The 23186-nt window shown below is 41.7% G+C and overlaps 1 protein-coding gene across 1 annotated transcript in view; it reads right to left on the bottom strand.

Moving 5' to 3' along the window:
* Nucleotides 1-4331: 4331 nt before the first annotated feature.
* The window catches only part of TRIM36 (tripartite motif containing 36), a 21397-nt gene continuing 2542 nt past the window's right edge, over nt 4332-23186 (bottom strand). Inside the window, exons 2-11 of the mRNA XM_009284168.2 lie at nt 22121-22355; nt 18861-18926; nt 14141-14484; nt 10784-10930; nt 9589-9684; nt 8405-8658; nt 7648-7772; nt 6811-7104; nt 6212-6509; nt 4332-4686 (exon numbers count right to left, since the gene is read on the bottom strand). Coding sequence (XP_009282443.2) covers nt 4332-4686; nt 6212-6509; nt 6811-7104; nt 7648-7772; nt 8405-8658; nt 9589-9684; nt 10784-10930; nt 14141-14484; nt 18861-18926; nt 22121-22355 — 2214 coding nt within the window. The remainder of the gene's footprint in view (nt 4687-6211; nt 6510-6810; nt 7105-7647; nt 7773-8404; nt 8659-9588; nt 9685-10783; nt 10931-14140; nt 14485-18860; nt 18927-22120; nt 22356-23186) is intronic.

Genomic DNA, 23186 nt, shown 5'->3' with positions numbered 1-23186 from the left:
AAAAGCCAAATCAATTTTTAAACTCGGAATGAGATAAATACAAACAGACATATCAAAAGGTACATAAATGTTTAAAGTAGCATCAGCCTCTGTCCTGTAGAATAAGTAATTGCATAGCAGAGCACATCTTAAATGAATGTAAGATAAAGCTATAGTAGAAAGAAAACCCTACATTTTAAATTTCTTACTTCTATATTCTCAAACTAGTAAAATTTAATTTTTTTTTTTAAATAAATGAGTCAGAGGGACTGTCTTCTTATCTAAGATACAGTGTTCAGTTTATGAATATTTCCATAAAGCAATGAAAGGTCAAAGCCTGGTGATATTGGTCCAGATGCTTATAAAGTATCCAAATGTGGAACTGTGGAGTGCTAACCATGACATAAAACCTATAATTTAGACCAGTTTCTGAAACAGAGGAATCAAAAATGATACATTTGTCTGTGGAAGGAGATTTGGTCTGGGAACAACAAACTGGAAAGTTCAACCCTATAATCTATAGCTTTAAGCCAATACTAGGTTTGGTAGATGAACGGACAAATGGTGATTATACAATAGGAGAAGTCACAGCTACTGAAGAGAGAATCCTGTCTCCTGGGTATATTTGAGTACTGGGCTCACACATACAAGAACATGAGTCATCTACTCAACAGAGTGTAGTAACATGTAAAAGTTTTCAGTGCTTGACTAGCTAATCATGGTTTAATAAATGACTGAAGGAAAAAAAAGTGGAAGGAACAATAAATTTTAACAGCAGAAAGATTTGCTGCGTCTTACTACAACTTAAGTTGCTCCAAGATCTGGAAAAGCAAGCAAACAAAAAAATGATCACGTTTGTGTTACCTATGAAGCTACTCAGGAACATTCAAGTCTAGAAGTGACTGAAGAGCTGCAGGAGGCCCTCAGCACTAAGTGACTAGGTAAACGAGTAGATGAAACTCAACTTTAACAAATGCAAAATAACACATGAGGTAGGGAAACCCTGTATGTGCACAGCTTGTTTACAACTAATCATCAGGACTGTGTGGAAAATACTGCAGAAGAAACTTTGTAAATGTCAGCTTAATATTCGGTATCAACCAAAAAGGCAAATACGGTTTTAGGACTATGGAAAGAAGGAAAACCCAGAATTTTGTCATCCTTCTCAGCAACAGAGTGTCTGTATGGAGGGCTCCTTCAGTCAGCCTCAGAAGGTGAGAGGAGAAAGAGGGGCAGCAGGATGCTCACCAGTACAGAATGGCTTCCATCCAGCAAGAGGAAACAAGAAGGGCAGGGCATAATGTAAAAGAAAGGCTATGACAACCATCTATTACGAAAAGAAATTACCTAAAGGATTACTAGCGAGGGACAATTTGCCATTTCTCCTGCAGGAGAAGGTTCCAGAAGATACCCACTGCTTCACACCTGCTGCCTGGGACATCAAAGCATTTCTCGTGCAAGCACACAATGAAGCTGTGGAACATACTTCCACACAGCCTTACTAAGGCAGAAACATTTGCGGGTGAGACCCAGGCAAGAGGTTGCCCTTGCTGGGCCTTTCTAGCCCTGAAAGGGCTGTCATGCACACCTTGGCGCAGATGACATTTCTGCCAATTACCATTTCTGCCGATTTCTTCTGACAGTGGTCACCAGACGGAGGCTCAGGAGAGAGGACACTGGGAGAGGTGGACTCCAGGTCAGATCAGTACGACAGTTCAGACAGTAAAGCACACAAAAGTTCTGCGTTATGACCTACATTCATTTAAGCGTACCGTGATTTTCAGGTCCCATTTCATAGCTCTACAGCTGTATACATGTACTTAGTAAGCATACTTCACACACATTCATCAAGACGCAACACTATCCCCAAATTAGAAAGCATATCCCCAAATTACAAAGCACCAAGTATGTATTAGAAACATCCTTCACTTTAGATCCTTATTTTTCCACAACACAAGTTAACAGTGCAAGTACCCAAATGTTTTTTTACGTAGATTTCTATAAACAGATGCAGTTCACCTCCGCACCCAGTAAGATCATGCAACAGATCCTCCTGGAAGATATGTCGAAACATATGGAAGACAGGGAGGTGATTAGAGACAGCCAACATGGGTTCACCAAGGGCAAATCATGCCTGACTCACCTAGTGGCCTTCTGTGATGGAGTGACTGCATCAATGGACAAGGGAAGAGCTACAGATGTCATATACCTGGACTTCTGTAAGGCCTTTGATATGATCCCCCACAACATTCTTACCTCTAAATTGGAGAGAGAGGGGTTTGATGGATGGACTGTTCAATGGGTAAGAAATTGGCTGGATGACCAGGTCCAAAGAGTTACAGTCAATGGCTCAATGTCCAAGTGGAAACAAGTAATGAGTGGTGTCCCTCAAGGGTCTGTACTGGCATCAATATTATTTAATATCTTCATTAACATCATAGACAGTGGGATTGAGTGCACCCTCAGCAAGTTTGCAGATGACACCAAGCTGAGCAGTTCATTCGCTAGAGGGAAAGGATGCCATCCAGAGGGACCTTGACAGGCTTGAGGAGTGGGCCTATGTGAACCTCATGAGGTTCACCAAGGCCAAGTGCAAGGTCCTGCACCTGGGTCCAGGCAATCCCCAGTATCGATACAGACTGGGGGATTGAGAGCAGCCCTGCAGAGAAGGACTTGGGGATCCTGGTGGATGAAAAATTGGACATGAACCAGCAGTGTGCGCTTGCAACCCAGAAAGCCAATAGTATCCTGGGCTGCATAAAAAGAAAGGTGGCCAGCAGGGCAAGAGAGGTGATTCTCCCACTCTGCTCTCATGATACACAACCCGGAGTACTGCATCCAGCTCTGGGACCCCCAGCACAGAGCGGGTCCAGAGGAGGGCCACAAAAATAGTCAGAGTGCTGGAACACTTCTCCCGTGGAGAAAGGCTGAGAGAGTTGGTGTTGCTCAGCCTGGAGAAGAGAAGGCTCTGCGGAGACTTCATTGCGGCCTTTCAATATACAAAAAGGGCTTAAAAGAAAGATGGAGAGAGACTTTTTACCAGGGCCTGTAGTGACAGGACAAGGTGCAACGGTTTTAAACTGAAAGAGGGTAGATTTAGATTAGATATAAGGAAGAAATTTCTAACGATGAGGGTGGTGAGACCCTGGAACAGGTTGCCCAGAGCTGTGGATGTCCCATCCCTGGAAGTGTTCAAGGTCAGGTTCGACAGAGCTTTGAGCAACCTGATCTAGTAAAAGATGTCCCTGCCCATGGCAGGGGGTTTGGACTAGATGATCTTTAAAGGTCCCTTTCAACCCAAACCATTCTGTGATTCTGTGATACTATGAAAAACTACTATGTGATACAGTTTTTAACATGAAAGGAACAGATATTTGAGGGGACACATCCTTTAAGGCAGAAATTGGGTCTCAAAACTTAATCAGTGCATTTTTAACATTCTTACTAAAAAAACAAGCTGCTACTAGATCAAAAAATTAACTTATAGAAACAAGTATTAAAAGAAATACCTGGGTTTTTAAAGTTCACATATTATTATTCATGTCAATAACTCATTTGCTTTTGCCTAAATACCAGGTACTATTACTCACACATGCAAACACTTCCGATTTTGGACTCTAAAGTCTGATGTTTAAGGTCGAATTGCACTTTATATATTTTATATAGCCTATAGTAAAAGCCTGGGAGAGTAAAGAAACTTACCATTATGCCACCAACTATACGACACCAGGTGCCAGAATTAGAGTTTTAGCTTACAGTCACATTAAACGTATATGACATGCAATCAGATTCTAGTTTACCCTCCTCTTTCCCAATACAACCTAAACGTTCAGCTGCAGTTCTGATTCCTCCCTGCTTTATATTATATTTTTACAAATGTTATTTCGTGCTGAAAGGCCCAACCACTGGTGCTCAGGGGTTAACTGGAAAGCATTTGACCCCTCAGAGGCATTCAGGCAGATTTCTTAGAAGGAGAATGGCAATCACACGCTGTCAGCTTTGACTTCATTAAATGCAAAACTGACTATGTAAGGATTCAAGTTACATAAAAGGCAGACTTCTACCCCTGAAGAGTAATTTTGGTTGCTAGTCAAACTTCTTCCCTGTTTCCCCCTGGGAAGAAAGTCTGTGGAGAACAGCATCGCACAGATCACAAGAAAGGCAGGATAGCTCCTGGAAGAACATTTACCACTGGTGTGGGAAGTGTCTGGACCGTTTGTTTAAAAAAGCATGGCCCAGAGACTTGTGAGCAACACGTAGGTAGAATGTAATTAATCAGGACTGAAGATTAAGGTAGAATTCTTCTGCTCTCATCTTACATCTCAGAACAGCAGTGGGAAGAGATTACTGCACTAGATGTCATCGTGGTATTCCCCGTACTTTGCTGTGACAGCTTCCTCAAGATGAACTGCTGCGCCACCCATTAAGGCAAATGCTGGGTACATTATGCCAGAGCAGTCCACCTCGCACTCATAAAGGCATTTCATACGGCCTGCGTCGTAAAACCCCACCTTGCCTTTGTCACAGTCAAGGCAGATGCCCAAGCATGACGGCAGGGGAAGGATTCTGCTCGCTGGATCCTTGGGGGCAGCAGGTGTCGTGGGGATGAAGAACTTCTTCATGCCTAAAGTGACCAGTGTGAAAGGCTGTGATGAGTCAAAGAAGGCATCTTCACTCCCACTGTCATGACCACTGTCTTGTTCGTATCTAGAACAGAAGAACAACCATTTTCTTTTGTCAAATTCTGAAGTGGGATCAGTGACGTGCACTAGAGAGAACATTTTTGTAAGGTAACACCACATGATCACCCGCAAAACCTTGTGGGATAAAAATACACCTAAGCCAGGAGGGAAGATGCATTTAGTAGGTGGAGAACACTCAGTTGGGCCACTTCAAACAATTAATAACAGCTAAACACTAATGACAAGACCACAGAAGGCTTTACTAAGGAGCGGATGTATCTAAATGTACTCACGCTAGGCAATCATTAATGAACCTACAGGTATAGTAAATTAGTTAACTTGAGAAGTAATTTAGCAAATATGACTAATGTCATATGACAAGATATGTTTATTTATGTGATGTTAAATGACACCAGTAAATACATTTAACATTACTGTTGTCCTATGAGTCTTCCATGCTGCTGCTGTATTACATTGTCTTTAAAATTCACAACACAAAAAGTAGTGGTTTAAGTTTTTGGTGTTTTTTGTTGTTTTTTTTTTTAAAAGTGCTCTCCCTGGAGGCTTCCCTGAACCCCTGTTTTCCAGCTGGTTACTGGGGAAAGTTTGTACCCAGATTTGTTCAGTCTACATGCTTTTCCCTCTACTTCTGTCCCCAGATGAAGACAGACCGGAGAAGCACACATTCTTCTGTGCAGACAATCACTAGCTAGGTTTGTGTTTTTGGGGGGTTTGAGGGAAGGTTGGATGTGTGTCAGCTAAAGTTTTCCAGATATTTGTGTGAATAAGGAAAAAGGAATCAGGAAATCAGGATCTAATTTCTCACTTTGCAAAAAGGCCCCATCTGACTTCAAGCAGCTCAAGACATTGGCATTTTTACACTTTCAGTATGTTATACAGGAGGAAGCCAATACATTTGTTAGATTCCTGAAAAAGTTAAGAGTCCCCAGCAGATAGCCTCCCAGCCTGCAGTTCCTAGACACATCCAGGCTTACTACAACTGTAATTGAGAGCTGGAAATCTTTTTGCTGGTTTCCACTGTACTTTGGCTTGTGTTCAGTAGCACTCCAGTACCGTATGCAAGCGTATAGCCTGGGATAAGCCAGTGACTTGGAATCCACCGTGATGCAAGCTACAGCAAAGATACACAGATATGCACAGCGAACATTGTACCTCTGAATGGCTGCCAAACCTAGTATGCTAAAGGAATTAAGGCAGAGTCTTACTACTGACAATTACCCATTGCTTCAATCTTGCAACTGATGCTTTTTTCTTTTTATCTTCTTGCTTTAACTGGCGTATCTTGACATCTATAGGAACCTGATTTCTTTCCCAAAAAGAAAGAAAATAGGACTCTGGATAATTAGAACATATTTCTACTAATAGTAGGGGATGAACAGGACAACCTGCTTACACCATATCCTTAAAGCCACTTTCCACTGGTTAGGTTCACCTTGTTTACTAATTGAGACCAGACTCGCTCTTAATTTATTTTTTAAAAAGCCATCCTCTTATATAAAACATGTATTAAGCAAGAGTCTGCAACTTACCTTGGGCTGGTCACATCATGGGTATTATGGAACAATTTCTGTATCTTGTTGCTAGAAACAACTCCCACTTTCACCAGGTATGAATAGGCTTCCACCTGAAAAGCCCAGAAGTGCTTCCCTTTGGCAATCCCAGTGTCACCAATGATGTAATCCAGGGTTGTGTAGCATCCGACCTGCATGCGCTCAGATCCCAGCAGTAGAGGAAATCCAGCCCTACTTTCCACAGAGGTTCTTCTTGGGTTCAGCAGGAGATGTTCACTGTTGTACCCACATTTGTCATCAAAAAGAAAACTGAAAACTGAAAAACAGTATCCCAAAAAAGTTCTTCTTAGTTAAGTATTTGACTGTCTGTGCTTATAAACTACATTTTAACTCACACTGGCATTAGAATTTCTCCCTTTTAAAGGCTACCAGGAACGTCATGCAAGCTAACACAGTCTCAGTATGCTACTTACTTAACCTATTTAACAGTGCTTCTAAACATTTATGCAACCAGTAACAGTATAGTAGGAGTCTGGGAGCTACTGGAAACCACCAACAGCTCTTAAACACCGACAGACACAGATCCAGCACCTTGTGGACATAAGAAAACCCAATACCTGGCGCTGGAGGCGTACGCAAAATAACTTCTCGGCTCCAAGGGCTACAGATGGACCCTTTATATCCTCGAACTCTAAAGGCATAGCTGCTGTCATCATCAAGATCAGATATTACTTTGTTCTTGCTGCAAACTTCGATCTCCTGCCATGTCGCACTCTCCTCTCCTCTATTAAGCTTATGATACTCAAGAACATAGGTATCAGCCGAGTCTGTCTTCCCAGGGCATTCCCAACTGATCAGAGCTTTGTTGTACATTCTGCTCTGCTCTTCATTGATTTCTGGTATTTCTAGACCTGGAATGCCAGAGATTCAGGAGAAAAAAAACTCAAATTTAGATACACGTTGTTTTAGAATTAACCATACAAGCCCTTTGTTGAGTGGCTATAGCACAGTGTCTGTGTGTGTGGGGGGGGAAATCTGACTCACTCAGTTAAAGAGTGCAGATGAGGATGGTTCTGTTCATGCACTTAAATCAATCCCTTACTTTCTGTTTTTACTTTGAAAGTTGTATTATTTATTTTTGCTAGCAGCTAAAAAACAAATAAAAATCTATTCTTTCTGTCATGCAACAAAAAGCTTCTAGGAAGACCTAGTATCACTTAACTACAAAATTTTGGAAACCAATGTAAATTGGTACTGAATGCAATGGCATCTTAGCTTCTTTATCAAAGCTGAAGCTAGCATTGCTGCCAGGTAATGCCTGTAGATCACAGAGACAGAAGGGACAATGCAAGTCACAAGACTGAGTTCTGCAACTGCAGCCCTAAGTTTTGCCTCTTTCCAGAGAAGCCCTTAAAACCGTAACTCAAGAAAGACCTGATGCTCTCGCAATTTACCATTGGAATGGAAGGACAAGTCACCAAGGATCTCTTCTTGCTTGGCTATGTCCACCACAAAGTCTTCAAAAGTAGTTTCAGCTGCTGGCCTGAAGCTTTTCAGGGACTCAGTAGCTTTTTGGATTCTGAAAGCACAGAAGCAGAGGGATGGCAGAAGAGAGAAGAGGGAATTCACATGTGTGCATTCCTTAAAGTAAAAATGCTAGTTTTTGCTTTAAAAAAAGTTTTCACATACTTACTGCTGTCTCCCAGGAATTTCTGTCTCTCTAGACAGAATTCAAATGCAAAATTTAAAGGCCTTTTGTACATCACTGTAAAGATAAAGTTCAGCTGGCAGAGCATTTTCACAATTTGGGGCATTATGTTAAAAGAACAAAATAGGTGTGAAGCGCTAATGGAGAACAACTATTAAGATCAAAGAGTTCAAAGCCAGAAGAGACCTGTTAGATTAACTTGCAAATACTCGATACAATCTCTGAGCAAAGGAATGTGTCAGTGAGCTGAATGGGCTACCCTTCCACTGCAGTCCTACTGAACAAGGCTAGGCGTTGTCGAAGGACAGAGTCCCTCCTGCGTGCTGTCTCCTAACACACACTGTAACGTAGTAATTTCTACTGAACGGTACCGGGACCATCTCTGAGCCTCTGCAATACAAGGTACTGCATTCAGTACTTTGCTCTCAAGGTGTCAAAAGAATATGACTGAACAGACATTCTGGAACAGTACCTGTACCTCAAACAGAAGATAATTAAGATACCTGACATGAAGTTGTTTTGCTGTTTGAACAAAACAAGACGGATCAGTTTCTTTAAGCACTTCTTGAGCATATCCTACAAGGCCATTATTTTCCAGGAGCCCTTGATATTCTTCTGCTTGCATTTGCAATTTTTCCAGCCTTAAATTCTTAGAAGCTTCAATTGCCCTAAGAGCTGCAGATTTCTTCTCTTCCAGGACATGATATAATTTATCAAAACTGTGAGATGCTTCTTCTTTAGCTCTTTCACTGTTGCACTAGGAAGGATGAAAAGACATTTTAGACAGATTCCACTGCACTGTTTCTGTGTACAGAAACATACTTAAGGTTGTTGAAGACATCAGAGCAATCTAGTCATCAGTTTGACAGACAAGACTAATGAGCTTTGTTATACTCTTCAGCACTGAAAATACGATCAACAGTGCACCCAAGCTAGTAAGCGTTTACCATCTTAACACAGAGAATGAAGAGCAGAAAAGTATTCTTCTGATTACGTCTTGAGTTATGCAGGGCATTTGTCCAAACAACCCATGGAAAAGCACTATAAAAGCAGGTCAGTCTTTGAAGTCTTCATGCCCAAGCACTAGATGCTCTTCCATCTTCCCCAATCACCCTGAACCAGGGGTCCAGCACAGTTTCTCACATATGCTCTCAGAACCGTAGTGCCATCTCTGAGTAGTGCCCTGGATGAAAGGAACTACAAAGCATGGAGACAGTCCGTATCAAGATACAGGCAGGGCCAGGAGCTCCTGCAATTTCTGTCATCACGTTTTTCAGCTTGTATGTGAGCATGCCGCCAGCTCAGAGCCTTCTGCAGGGAGATTTTGCCCTTAATTCTGACTTTACTGCAACATCCTCAAGGTAAACAGACAGCGTACGTTGTGCAGCACCATTAATACACAAGAGCTGTAAGACTAACCCCTCTCTCTTTGGTTAAGGTATCAAATAAGCTTTATTTCAATTAAATTTACAGCAGCACCCAAAACTTAACTTCCCTCTGTATGTTGCCCAAATTTCCCACGCTGTCAGGACTAGGTCTTACCGTGTGCTATTCAGGCCTAACACAAACTGTACAGAAATTGTTTTACTGGCTAACTGAAAAAAATGAAAGGATTTGAAACGCTTCACTGAAAACAGTTCGAGTCCCTGCAAGGGCCATCTGCAGACAACCCGCAAGCCACTCTTACCTCTGTTTCTTTCAGCAGCAGATCCAGCTGCGTGATGTGAGCTTTTACCTGGCTCTCCTTACTGATGAGGTATTCAATATCTTTTGAAAGCTTCTCCTGTTAAAATAAAACAGCAAGCTGGCAGAATAAGGGTATCCCACCCAAACTGACAGCCAGCACAGGCAGGTCATCCAGCTAGTGCTCGGTTTATCTAGTTACAAGGACAACAGCCTGCCACTAGTTATGAACAGCAACCCCGTGGAGAACTGCTCGGTGATCTGCAATGACTGTACAGGGGCATCAGGCCACTGCTGTAAGCAGGACTGGGGGCACAGCCTCTAAGGACAAGAGGTAACAGCCTCAGCTGGCTCATTCCTCCCCAACCACAGGAGTCACCCTCTCCTAGGCTAGGAACACGAGGCTTCAGGATGTTACTGAAACTTACAGAAAAGCCTTGTTAGTTATTAACTCATTTGTAGTAAGATTTGCTAGAAAAATGAGTGGTTCAAAGCATGAACTTATGAGTGTCTCTGCACTTCCTTAGTTGCAAGAGTTAACAGCTGTACAGGAAAATCTTGCAAACAGGCGAGGAGGCCAAAGAGCACAAGGCAGGCTGGGCTGGGCTGGTCTTTTTTTTTGTTGTTGTTGGTTTTTTTCCCCTCTGTGAGGAAGAGAGGAAGAAAAGGAAGAAGAGGAGGTAGCAGCCATCATTCTTTAATAACAAAGCAATGTTTGCAAGTCTTCGGTGTTGTACTGTGCTTAAGGAATTAACAGCTATGCAACTTCAGAAACATACAAGGTCACAACAGATACTTCAGATGCAGATTTTTCAAGAGTGCTTCTAAAGTATCAGCTAACCCAAGCCACAAGGACACTTATCGGAACATCCAGGGGTAAAAGCTAGACTGTAAAGTATTAACTGCTTAAACCTTCTGCATTGGTCAGTACTGCTGTACAGTTGCCTAAATGAAGGTGGAAGCACTTTTAAGGGGTTATGTTTCAAGCCTCATAGAAAATATAGTTTAGTTTCTCAGACATGCGCTATGTCACACTAATATATACATTAACAGATGTTGCACAACAGCATGCCTCATGACTAAGTTCAGTGTCCTCTACACACACCCCCTGGCTTCCTGCCAGAGGGAGTTTGCCCTTACACCAGAAGCTCAGTACTCTTCTGCTTCCTAAGGCCAGCTCCAACAATATTTACTTTTACCTTAAGCGTTTTGTAGGCAGTGCTCATGGTTGTTACTCTATGGTTTGCATGACATCCACCCAGTTTACAAAGATGACAAACAGGCCTTCTGCAGATTTCACAGTACATGTTTACCCTCTCCATTTCATGTTCTGGACACATCAAAATCTGAAAAAAAAAAAAAAAAAAGAGAGCAAAGAGAATGCAGATGTACTTCCAAAAACTGAGGCGCTCAACAAACCATCAGAACACTCAATCATCCCACAGCAGCGTCTGATTCCATCAGTGGATTTTATATATACAGTTTATCTTCCACCTTTCCACCTTCCATGCCAGTGAAAGCCACCAGATGACCACACAGTTTCATGAGATTTACAGTGAGTAAACCTGTAGAAATGTCTGTGTACACATCACATCCCTCCAAACTGCAATCAACTGTTTTGCTAATCCCTGAAGTTGTTTGCATGCCTCAAGCTCCCTACTCTCCAGTTCAGAAATGTAAATTCAATACATAACACACCCACCCTGTTAAATTTAACCGTGTCCATGCCAGCATCTCAGCTCTCTCTTGAAATGGCTATGAACTGTTTCTTAAAGCAAGAGTTGACATAATACTGTAATGATTTAAGTCTAAGCTAGACTCGGATCAGCCACATAGCTCTTGGAGCAACAAACAAAATGCAGCCACCACCACCAGTCAGTGTCAGTTTAAAGACAAAAGACTCCAGTGTTTCAATTTTTTCTGTCTGACTCCAATTACAAGTTGTTCACGCTGAGCGCTAATTCCAGTATCAGCTTAAAGAGCATGTGAAAAAGCTGGCATTTGCTAAAAATCATCTTTCAAAAACCGAACATGTTGAAATAACTGCTTGAAGAGGAAAAAAAAGTGCTGCTCAACTCCAAGCTCAAGCAACAGATAAAACCATCTAAAGAGGGGGGAGGGGGGAAGTGGTGGTCTTAAAAACCAAAAATCCTTTGCCTCATTCCAGAGCGCTGAAAGACAACATTTGTGTCCGTCTACTCCATGTTACCAGAGAAGAGCTCTTGAGAAAGCTTTTCAGTTTCATGTCAAGGAGAAGAACAAGACAGCAGTGCCAATAGTCAAGCTTTAAAAGTATCATCTTTTAACACACACACACACAAAAGGACAGGAAAGGGCGCAAAAATAGAAAATTGTGAGTAGCATAAATATGGACACACATCTCTGAAACCCACTCTCAAGCCCCAAATGTTATCTTAGGCTACAGTGAAAAGGCCAAAGACACCAGTCTCACTAGCGTCTTGGTACATAAGACTGTCATTAAGCAGAATATGCGATAACCTATCCCTTTGTCATTAACTGCTGGATTAAAAAAAACAACAAACCAAATCAAAACAAAAAAAACTTTCAGGAAAATCAGCTGTGCAGGCAGACATCTCCAAAAACTGCAGTCATGCTGTTAGTCTGTGGAAGTAATTTTTCCACAGAAGTGCATTGTCACACCTAACAGAAACTACGTATTTTTATTCATCTCCTCGTATAAGCAAGAATTGCAGCCTGCAAACTAGAGATGGAAGAGGTCAGCTGATTACCTTGTCTAGTTGTCTCAAAATTCAAGAACAATCAGCCCAGTATGTGCTTTTCCCATCCCCACCACACACATTACAACGTGCTCTCCAGTCTGGTTGTAAATTAAAGTGATGACTGGGAACATTGTTTAGGAGACCAGCAAATACTGCATGCATTCGGTTCAGGTCTTAACAATGCAGTGCAATGAAAAATGCACTTTCTTTATATTAAGCTCAAACAGTCCTCAAAAAAGTGTCTATAATAGCACAGTAAAAATCAGTTTACTGTTGTTGCGAAGTTTTTCTACAAAGTAGATGTATCTATAGTTGATTTAGCTACACTATGTTTTTCTCTTTTTTTTTTTCTTTTTTTAAACAGTACATCTGTCTTCACATATAATTTAAAAAAGCTAAATCCCACACACATGCACACGCTTGATACATCAAGGTCAGGATGATCTAAACCACTTCACCGCCTTTTGCTCTGCTTCAGTAGAATTCAACTACTGACTTCTAAACCCAAATTCGGTCTGCATCTAGTATAACAACACATGGTACCTTTAAGAGTACACAAGGATCACAAGATGCTTTTGGTATTTTTAAGTAGCGACGTTGCAGCAGTGAGGGTTTAGATACCATAGAAGCAAAGTTTTTAAGGAGCTGCACAGCATTTTAGACCAAGAGCTGGAAGACAGCATGCAAACTTTTACCTTACTCGTTTATCCAATAAAAGGACATTTCACAAAGATAGCTGTGTGCTAGCACATTTTAAAGCACATCGCACATGCTTGTTCTTAACCGGAATGAATGTGTTAGACTCAAGAAAAATGGCACTAAGTGGACTTCTGGATGTTCACTATCTGCCAGCTTGCTAACTTTTGAGGCTCATTTTTCCAGCCTCAGAAAGAGGGTACACCACCAGCCAAAAGCTTCTTATGCATTGCGTATTATTCAAATCTACTTAATTTAATCAAAATTAATCAGGTCTCCTTGAACATCAACATTTCCAACATCTGTTGGACCTCCCAGCAAGGTCACCAGCCGCAGGGATGCAGCAAGTGCTGGGGCATTAAGACTGATTATGGTCCTTTGTTAGAGAGACGGCAGCTGTGACAATTCCTCCCGTCGTGTCACTGAAATTCATTAAGACACTGCCATGTTCTGCAGCATGCTTAGCAGGAGAAACAAAGGTAACGGCACTTTGCACTCACTCTGTTTTGTCTGAATGCAGCAGCAGCGCATAAGGTAGAAAACTTGCCATTACATTTTTCTTTTCTGCTATAGCTAAAAAAATAATACAGTGTAATAACAACAGAGACCTGAACTCCACCATTTGCTATTGCTAGATGCAAGGAAGGAGGAGAGAAAGAAGGTGCTTTGTGATGGATCAAGTTCAGGCACAAAACATCCAAAGGCAACCTGCCCTAAGGGGGCTGGGGGGAGGTCAGTTGTGTTGGGTTTTTTGAGTTTACCACACACAGGCATCCTCCTTGACCCAACTTCTAGAGAAAAGCACTGCCATTCTAGATGTTTAAGATCATTAAGACATAAAAAAAAAAAAAAAAAAAAAGACCCAAATCACAAATAACACAATCCATTCCCCAAAGTAAAAAATCCTTATACAATCCCCTTCAAATACATTCTTAATGTCCTCTTCAATGACAACCGCTTCAGCATCAACAAGTACAAAAGCTTATAGTTCACTCAATAAATAACAGCAATAGTCAATAAAGCAACAACAGTCCTAAAAAGCAACTACTGTTGCACAGATATGTCTGAAGCTACATGCGAATGCTGCAACCCAAATTCTGTAAGATAAGATATACTTACCTTGGGTCTGAAGTTCGTGGTTGGTCCTACATACTCATGCTGGGCTTTCACCGTTCCCCACGGATGGTGTATTTTGAAACATTCATTGCAATAGCTTGCACTGCAGTCCATGCAGCTCTTTGTGGACTCTTGAGGTGGAGGTTTGCAGAAATCGCACATAATAGCAATGGCTGCCCTGGCTGCCTGCCTGTATCTTTCCACAATGGTTTCCAAAGTAAAGTTGCGAAATAAGCCATTGATGCCACGTTCTCCAAGATCAATATCCCGCTGGCAACCCGGACAAGGAAATAGACTTGATCTAGGAGTCAGTGAATTGCGTTTTCTGCCTGTGTAGACACCAAATCCTGATTTAGGAAGAGCATAAACAGAAAAGATTTATATTTTAAAGGGAGAAGCACAGAAATTTATGAACCAATTCCAAACCATCGTAGCACATCATATACCAATTCATATGTAGTCTGCCAAGCCAAAGAGAATACATTTGCCATGACAAGTCTGAGTCCAGGGGACATTACAAACTACTACTCTAAAACTTAATTCTGTATTAATATGAATTTAGCTGTTCGAATCCTATTTTCTTCATCTAGTTTTGGATGCACTCAAGCTGCAGCCTTTCGAAACACTAAACACAAAACCTTCCAGAAACCAGTTGGTTTTAGGCTAACTGGCTGCCCATATAGAAAGCAACAGCTTCGTAACATACTGAAGTGAAAGATGCTTATTCCCACAGCGAGACTAGTTATTCCCAGACAAATATAGCCAACTTCAAGCTCCCTGAAGTTTCCTTTGGCTGAGTCAAACTTATCTGGCTCATCCCAAGAGGCATCATAAAAAAATAAAGAGGAAACCAAGAGAACTAGATATTACCAGTATGAAATCTCAGCCAAATCATTTAGTCAAAATATGCAGAGGCTGACTTGGCCCTTGCTGAACAGCCTTGATAAAGGAGGGCTGCTAAGCAAGCCCCGCACACCGAAGGGCATGCTGACATGGTTATGTCTGCAAGATTCCTCTACCCTGAACTGGGGAACCACAGATCTGCACAGCTACACAGGGTACGTCTCTCTCTTTTCATTTCAAAAGGGGACAGCAGAGAAGCTGTACTCCTACCAAACAGCTACACGCAAATTTCCCCTTCTCTCCAAAATGAAGTGATCAAGGGCTCAAGTAAAGCCACAAGCCTAAGGAGCCTTTGGACCCTGTTCAAGGGGATGGCTCACACAGACCCAAAAGCTATTTACAGGGTAACGTTCTTGAGGCTATCAAACAGGGAGTGCATCCCCACATCTCACTCATGAACCCACAGGGCACAACTGTCAAAAAGCAGTCTTTATGTATTTCTGAAGCAGGCAGTGTTTAGGCTTAACATGTATCCTCTCAGCTTCCCCTTACAAAGAAACAAAAAACCATCCTCTGTAGCGGAAGCGTGGTTTTAAGATCCCTTTGAGAGGACTGCATGTTGGTATAACTAACGAATTTGTAAATGGAGGTATGACTTAAAGCCGAATTCTTAGTGCTGAAATTGGTTCTTCTTCAGAAAGAGAAATTTGTTCTCATCTGTATTTAGTCAGTATCTTCCCATCAGAAACGCTGATGCTTCCTTTCTTTTTGAAGTGTCCTTTGACGCTATCCAAAAGACACTTGCCTTGTGCCGCTCTACTGTGGCTGCTTCACCCAACAATCCAAAACCTCCCTTCCTACCATGACCTTTCCAGTCTCTTTAAAAAAACCAAACACTTCCATAAGGAACTAGTTCCTTTAAACATCTTTGAAATGTGCCCCATGGTAGTTATGCATGACTGTCAGCTAAGAAGCCACAACCAGAGCATGAGTGTGTACAAGCTGGCAGTCTCAAACTCAGCTGGTCTCATGCCTTTCTGTACGTTCTGAGCAGAACAACTAGACTGCATTTACAGAACAGTATGGGTGACACAAAGCACCGGTATACAACTCTCTGGCTAAGGGAAGCAGAGAATTTTTTTTTTTTTTTTAATTTTTTTTAGTACTGACTTGAAGTGAATTAATTACCCAAACTGCACGTCCTGCAGTACACCTCTAACTTGGCATACACAGCAACACACACATGCAAGGCACAGCAACAGCAGTGAAACGCAAACTGTATTTCCAATGTATGCTCCAAGTTCCACACAGGAACACGGAGAGATCTTCTACACAGACTTCTACAATGGCCTAAACAAAAAGATGATTTCACATGCAGTGCCATGCAGTCAACAGCTACAGAAAGGGATGTGGAGTACTTACATTTGCTAAAACTAAGAAAATAATGATACAGTGTCGTATGTACAGGGACCGCCTACAAGCAGTACGCTACAGCAGAGAGCAAGCAATGACAAAGCAAGATAACAAGAAAAAAAAACATGGTGCAGTGGTCAAGTTTAAAAATACAATCTGAAATTCGTATCCGGTAGCATGCTTTTGAAGTCTGGCCCAAGCGGCTCAAATGTGGAAGGGGTGTTTGTTTAACTCAAAGGTGAGTTCAGCTGCATCCCAATGGAGGCCTTTCATTCTGCCCATGGTGGACCGAAACGAGACCGTCATCACGAGCCATGCTCTGTGAAGACTGGTGACACTCTGCTTACGGAAAGCAATCCGGTATCAAGGAAGTCCTGCGCACCTTCAGATGTCTCATCCCTTTTCATGGACAGCACTCTAAGAGCCTAGGGTTGTATTTTTTTCCTGTTTTAAACCCCGGAAGTTTACTTGCTAAGATTCTTAGCATGCTCTGCCACTTCAATACTTAAAGTATGGAAACATTCTCTTTTTGCCTAGCGATTGTTAAAAAATTAACATGCAATAAGAATCAGTCTGCCTTCTGCTTATAGGATTTCTACACTCGTATTTTAAAAAGAAAGCATTGATGAAGTGATAAATTACTTGGGGCATTATCTTTCCTACCTGTCTTGTGTTCAGTTTGCTAAAACTGAATTCTGCTTATATAAAAAAAAAAAACCACACAAAAAAACAGAGCAGCAAAAACCATGGATTTTGTAGTCTTATTAGATGTGCGGCTCAGAGAAACTTAGGTTCTCCCCGTATTCTCTTTTACACTTTGCCAATCCAGTTTACAACAAACAAGTATGTATTTTGTGAAATATTAGGAATCATCACAAGAAATTTCCCACTGTGGTTTGTAAACAGACCGCTCCACTTGCAACGAATAGCTCAATCAATAACTAAAAAATTTGCACAACATATGCTCGTGCTCAGACTCCAAACTCACAAATAATAGGATACAGATTGCAAAGACTCAAGTCAAAGAGCAATCTTAAGTATGTCTTTTAAAGACAATGTTTAACTGTTCTCTTCCCAAGGAGAGGTACCAACACTTAAGATGTTGAAAAGCCCAACCTCCAGCTGATGGTTTGCAAAGGGATAAGACATCTTAAAGATAAAATTGTGTTTTCCAAGTAAACAGTATCACCAGAATTCTATGGTTATGGAAGACATGGAGGTTAAATGTGTGAGAGTTTAAAAAAATAAAGATTTTAAAAGTCAACTGGATTCTCATAAAGTTTTTTAAAAAAAAAAAAAAAAAGTATATTGCCACCCCCCAAACTCAGTTAATGCTTTTGGACGGATTTTTAGGAAGAAAGAAAAGAAAAAAAAGGTGCAAGAAGTCAGTAGCTGCAAAATGTTATTTTCAGATACTTTAATCCTCCCCAAATCAAGGGTGCTTTCTGCAAAAAGAGCAGATAAGGACAGCTTTCTGAGAGTTCTGACGGTGTCCTATGGTATCTTTGTTTTATGACACTTTCAGTCTTCAACTGAGGCAATTTAAACTTCCCCTTCCGATTAGCTGCTTTGTCCTCCACTGAGTGTGAAATTCAGATTTGTGTTTAGCTCAGTTTGTGTCTTTCTTGAAGGACACAATATTTCTATGGATTGCTCATGTGCCTGCCAATTTTATGGCAACATGGAGCTTTGGGGTTTTTTTTCTGTTTTTCACAAAGCATCACATCAAAACCAGCAATATTTATGTTAACAAGCCCACAGAGTGGCTGAGATGCTCAGACTAGCTGTGTTTTGGAAATTAGATGTACTTAAAACAGAGGCACTGGCTATCCTTCAGCCTGGCTGTGTCACTAGGCATGCCAAACATCACAAGTGTATCGATTTAAAATACTTGGTTTTCCTTATACATTCATGTGCTGTGCTAAATTGTCAGATCCAGACCTACCTACTCAGATTAACATGGTGTAAATTTCAATCTGCTTCTTTATCAAATTAAGAGCGCTCAGATACAATGAAGAACCGGTATTACCTTCCATTTAAAAGCAATGGCCAACCATGACCTCTAAATGTTACAAAGATCAATCTAGTAATTACACTTCACTACCAGTAAGACAGCAGTTTTACTGAAACTTGAGCATGTGAACTCTTGAAAATTAAAAAGCGTGGAGTGAGGGGGGGCAACTGTTGGGTTTTTGTTTTAAAGGGAAGAGAGAACGTGCATTTTTGCACCCATCAATGTATGTTCAGTCAGGCATACACACAAGAAAAAAAAAAAATATAATCCAACCCTTAACTGAATTCCAGTCCAGTTGACCTTTAAGTCAGTGTTAAACAGAATGAAAAGCTTTCCTTATAGAAGTCCTTTGCTGTACCTTTGCTCACTGCAAAAGCCATTTTGTGGACTTGACCACTGACAAAAAGCTATATGCTAACCAACAATATTTAACTCGAGATCTAAATGCTAGACTATCTCTAGCCAATACAAGAAGTGAAGTATTTCTACCTCTCCACCCAAAAGACCTCCTCTGTGAGGCTGCGAACAATGAACAGAAAGCTGTTTAGAAATCAAAAAACGAGATATACCATTGGTTTACAATGGTTCAAATGAAAAGCATCAACTGTTTTCTCTCCTGTGGCTGTTAAACTACTGCAGGGCTGAAAGGCAAGAATGTTTAATTTCCCAGCACATGAAACAACTGTAGTATTTAAACAGAACAGAAAAAGGGAGAAAGAAGAGATTTGGGGGGTGGGGAGGCACAGGGAGAGATATTTCAAACATTCAGTTTCTGCATTGTCCATCAGTGCTGCACAAGTGTCAACATAACGACATTACATGCTTTACTCTAATTACACCAACATTGTAATTACACTAACATTACAGATATGGATTAGCAATAATAAATATCCTTTATTTTCATTTTATATGCAACGTAATTTTTCTTAATCAAAAATTATTTTATAGACAACATAAACAGTGGGGTTTTTTTAAACCAACACATTAGATTTTAAGAAGCACACATACTCCATTTCAAGTGAAAAATTAAGAGTTCTACCAGTTCCGGCCTTTTTACATTAAGATAAATTGTATTTGTAAATGCAAGCTCTGTGTGCACAACAAATACAGAACATGCACCAGTTCCTTCTGGCACCTCAAGAATTTAAATGCCAAAATCATTTTAAATAGATGATACCCCTCATGGAGATAGCAAGGATTCCTTAAGTGAAAAAAAGAAAAAGAAAAAACCCACAGTGGGAGGAAGGTGTTATACAGATTTTCAAATATAACAATAATGTCTTGACAGTGACATGCCCTGCACAAGCCTACCAGAAATTCTAGTGGTTTTTTTGTTATACACATGTGGCCCCACTTTGCATGTTTTCTTGTACGTTTTCACTCTTATGGAGCTGTTTTATTAGAAATTCCCCTAAGGACCACAAAACGAATTAGGCAAGGCAATGCACAGTATGGGTACTTCAGATGCAGGACGAGAATTGTACAAATTTAAGTTGCGAGCTGGTTGAACATTACTGATACCAAACGTCTGAGAGCAAATCTCACACCCCACATAGCAATGGAGCTGTAACGCCTGTAATATTAGAACCAAAGACAGTACAACCTGAATGTCCAAATGTATTCTTTAAAGCTCCCATTTCCATATGCTTTTCATTTTGCAAATTTGAACTGTCTGAGATGGTAATTTCCTTGTGATGTGCCTCTACCCAACGCTCTTTGGGGGGAAGGGGCGGAAGCGCATATTTCCAAGTCTCAACACTATCTTGCTACTCATCAAACAGGTATGAAGTCTTCAGGAAAGCATTCACCTCCCTCTACTAGCACGTCAGATGAGGAGATAACACACATAACTTCCCATCAGTTTGCTGGGATGGTGGCAGACTACTGCAGATTTAAAGATTACAACCCCTGCAACAACTTGTGTGTATGTATCTCAGGGGGGCAGGAGTACCAAGAATGGGTCTTTCTTGCCCTGTCATTAAGGGCATCACGAAGCAGTAACGCTAAACCTTGCGAGAAGGGCAGCCAACAACCATGACGGCACTGCGAACTGAACTCTGCAAATCTAGTTGTAATTAAATGTCAGGTTCCCAAGGGAGCTCTGCCTCCTCCCTGCACAGGGCGGACTGTGCCACGGCACCGTGCGTGGGCCGCATCATGCTAGATCACTGTTTCTACTGCCTGACGGAGAGCAAGCTGGAGGACAGCTTTTGATGGGAGATAAAGGATTACCTCCTCACTTACGCTGCTGAAGGCAGCGTGGGAGGGCTGCTCCCCTCGCGCTCCCTGTCCAATACTCCCACACTTCACAAGCCACAGTTTTCACAGGGGGAGGTCAGGTCGCCCACGGTGCGTCCACCACTCCCTAGGCACCCAACCTGGCGCTCTGATGTCCGGGTTGTAAAAACATAAAGCGGACAGCTGCAGTGGAAACCAGTGACCGCTTCAGTCCATGCATGCAATGCCATGCCAGAACATTATACTTACTGAGGAAAAGAGGGAATAGACTTGGGTTTGGGAGAAGGCAGTCCCTAGCGGGCTCTCTGCATTCAAATTTCACGTAACACTGCAGCTAGAGAGGGCTTAGAAAGCAGCTGAAGTGTATGTACGTAGAGCTAAGCAGTGACGGTGGGGCTGTGCACCCCATAACAAGAAAACAGGACTGTAATGAAGATAACTAGCCATTTGGTTTGAGGACTCCCTCAAATCACGTAAGCCTCAACCAGCCAAGCTACAGCTCCTTTATCAAACTGATTTGAAAGAGTAGCAGTACTAACAACTCAGGAGTTGTTGAAAAGAAGCGGGTAAAATAAAACATTTGTACTTTGAAAACTGGGAAGGGGAGGATTAATGTTAATAACATATGAAATGCCAGATACAGCTTTAGGGTTTGTCTTGTGGGTGACTCTTCCAAGAGCACGGCAGACAGTGCTTTTTAAAGTGGACAATTATGTCAGAAGGAAGCTTAAAAGCCAAGATGAGGTTTCTTTCAAGAAGTATAACATGCACAAAGTACTTTCGATGTATCTGTGTAAAAACAGATCAACTCATCTGTGGATTACACAGATAGCTGTAAGAATCTTTCTAGTGTGATATCACAAAGAGCATGAGGAGTCCTACAGCTAAGTGCTCCTTAAAGCTTCAAGCAGACCACACTGAAAGAGGCTGTTAGCACAGTCTTCTTACAGTCATCTGTCCCCCAATTTGGCACGGTACAATGATCATCATCTATGGAAAACGATTTATTGTAAGCATAATGAAATGGGTAGGACAAAACTATCATTTGCAAAGTCTGCAGAGGCTCAGAAGGAAGTTGGAACTACTGAATTTAGGCTGGCCAAAACCTGAGAGAACCACCTCAACAGTACTACTGACAGGCAGTAAAATTGCTGAAATCTACATCTCGACACTATTGAACACGAGGCTATTGCATCTCAATGTAACTGAAATACAGGAATAAGCAAACACAATGGTTACAAAGATTTACGGGATGCCACAAAGACAAATCTATTATATATGAAATAAAGTGCATCATCTTTAACAATATTCCCATTTTTCTCGTCGCAGAATGAACAAGACTTGCACTATCCCCAAGTCACCTCTTTAACTGCGTCAGGAGTACTGGGAAGACGTTTTACCAATGCAGATACCATTCAGCTCAAGTCAGTCAAATACATAAAATTAGGAAAACGCGCAAAAATTCTGATACGTACCTGATCTATTAATCCTGTCAATTCTGTCCATGCTGGAAGAAGAGATTTTAATTCGAGGGCTACTCGGATTAGAGGATTCAGAGCCTCCATCAGCAAAAGAGTCTTCAAATGCAAAGAGTATTTCTTTCACACATTTGTGACAGACATTGTGCTGGCAAGGAAGGATCAGTGGATGGGTAAATAACTCCTTGCATGCTGGGCAGATGAGCTCTCTTTCAATACCCTTAATGGTAACCTTCATGACAGAAAGAGGGAAAGACAAGTGTGAGCGCAGAAAACATGAGCCAGCAAGACTTAACTGCACAGCTGTATGTCTGTATGTCACCAAACCCCAGCTCTGTAGAATAATCGTTGCACACAGTTTTAGCTGGTTTGAGGCACTCCTCTGGTTAACGCTGCGAACAAATCTCAATTAACATTTATGAAAGCACTGACAACATTAATTTCAACTGAAATGAACACTGCCACTAGGCAAACTCAGTTCATCCTTAGGTCATGTCTGCATTGCAGGGGAGGAAAGGAGAGGAGGGGAGTAGTCTTAATTCCACTTAAGGACCTAGCGAAACGAAAGCAACCATACTTCTTAACAATAGGAATCTATACGTTTAACTCGGTTTGCTCGCTTGCTTTTCGAGGGGAGAAAAAAGAAATTAAGTGTCAGACTGGTTAAACAACAGGCTTTCCTGCCCTGTAATTCACGTGTAAGGACCGAAACTGCCTTGACTTCATTAGGCTAATAGTCCGAGTCAGGAGCATTATTTATTTATTTATTTATTTACCGCACAAAGAGCAGCCCGTGGATCTGTGCAGCTCTTCAGTGATTTAATGACCCCACAGCCATCTGGCACCGCGCTCCGAGGCCGGAGTATCTGCTGGGAAAGCCCACGGCAAGCGAAACCCCCGCGAAGCATCAAGTGGCGAGCGCAGACACCGCCTGCCCAGCGCCCGCTCACCCCCTCTTGGGTTTTCACCGTTCAGCCCGCCAGGAGATCAGACGGTTTTATTTCTGTGCCGCCGGCAGCGTTTCCCCAGCGCGCACCCAGCCCCGTCTGAAGACCTCCGCGGC

The sequence above is a fragment of the Aptenodytes forsteri genome, unplaced genomic scaffold, assembly GCF_000699145.1.
Source record: "Aptenodytes forsteri isolate BGI_AS27 unplaced genomic scaffold, ASM69914v1 Scaffold69, whole genome shotgun sequence".
Lineage (NCBI taxonomy): Eukaryota > Metazoa > Chordata > Aves > Sphenisciformes > Spheniscidae > Aptenodytes > Aptenodytes forsteri.
The sequence above is the reverse complement of the archived record's forward strand: the minus strand, read 5'-3'. Positions and strand labels throughout refer to the sequence as shown.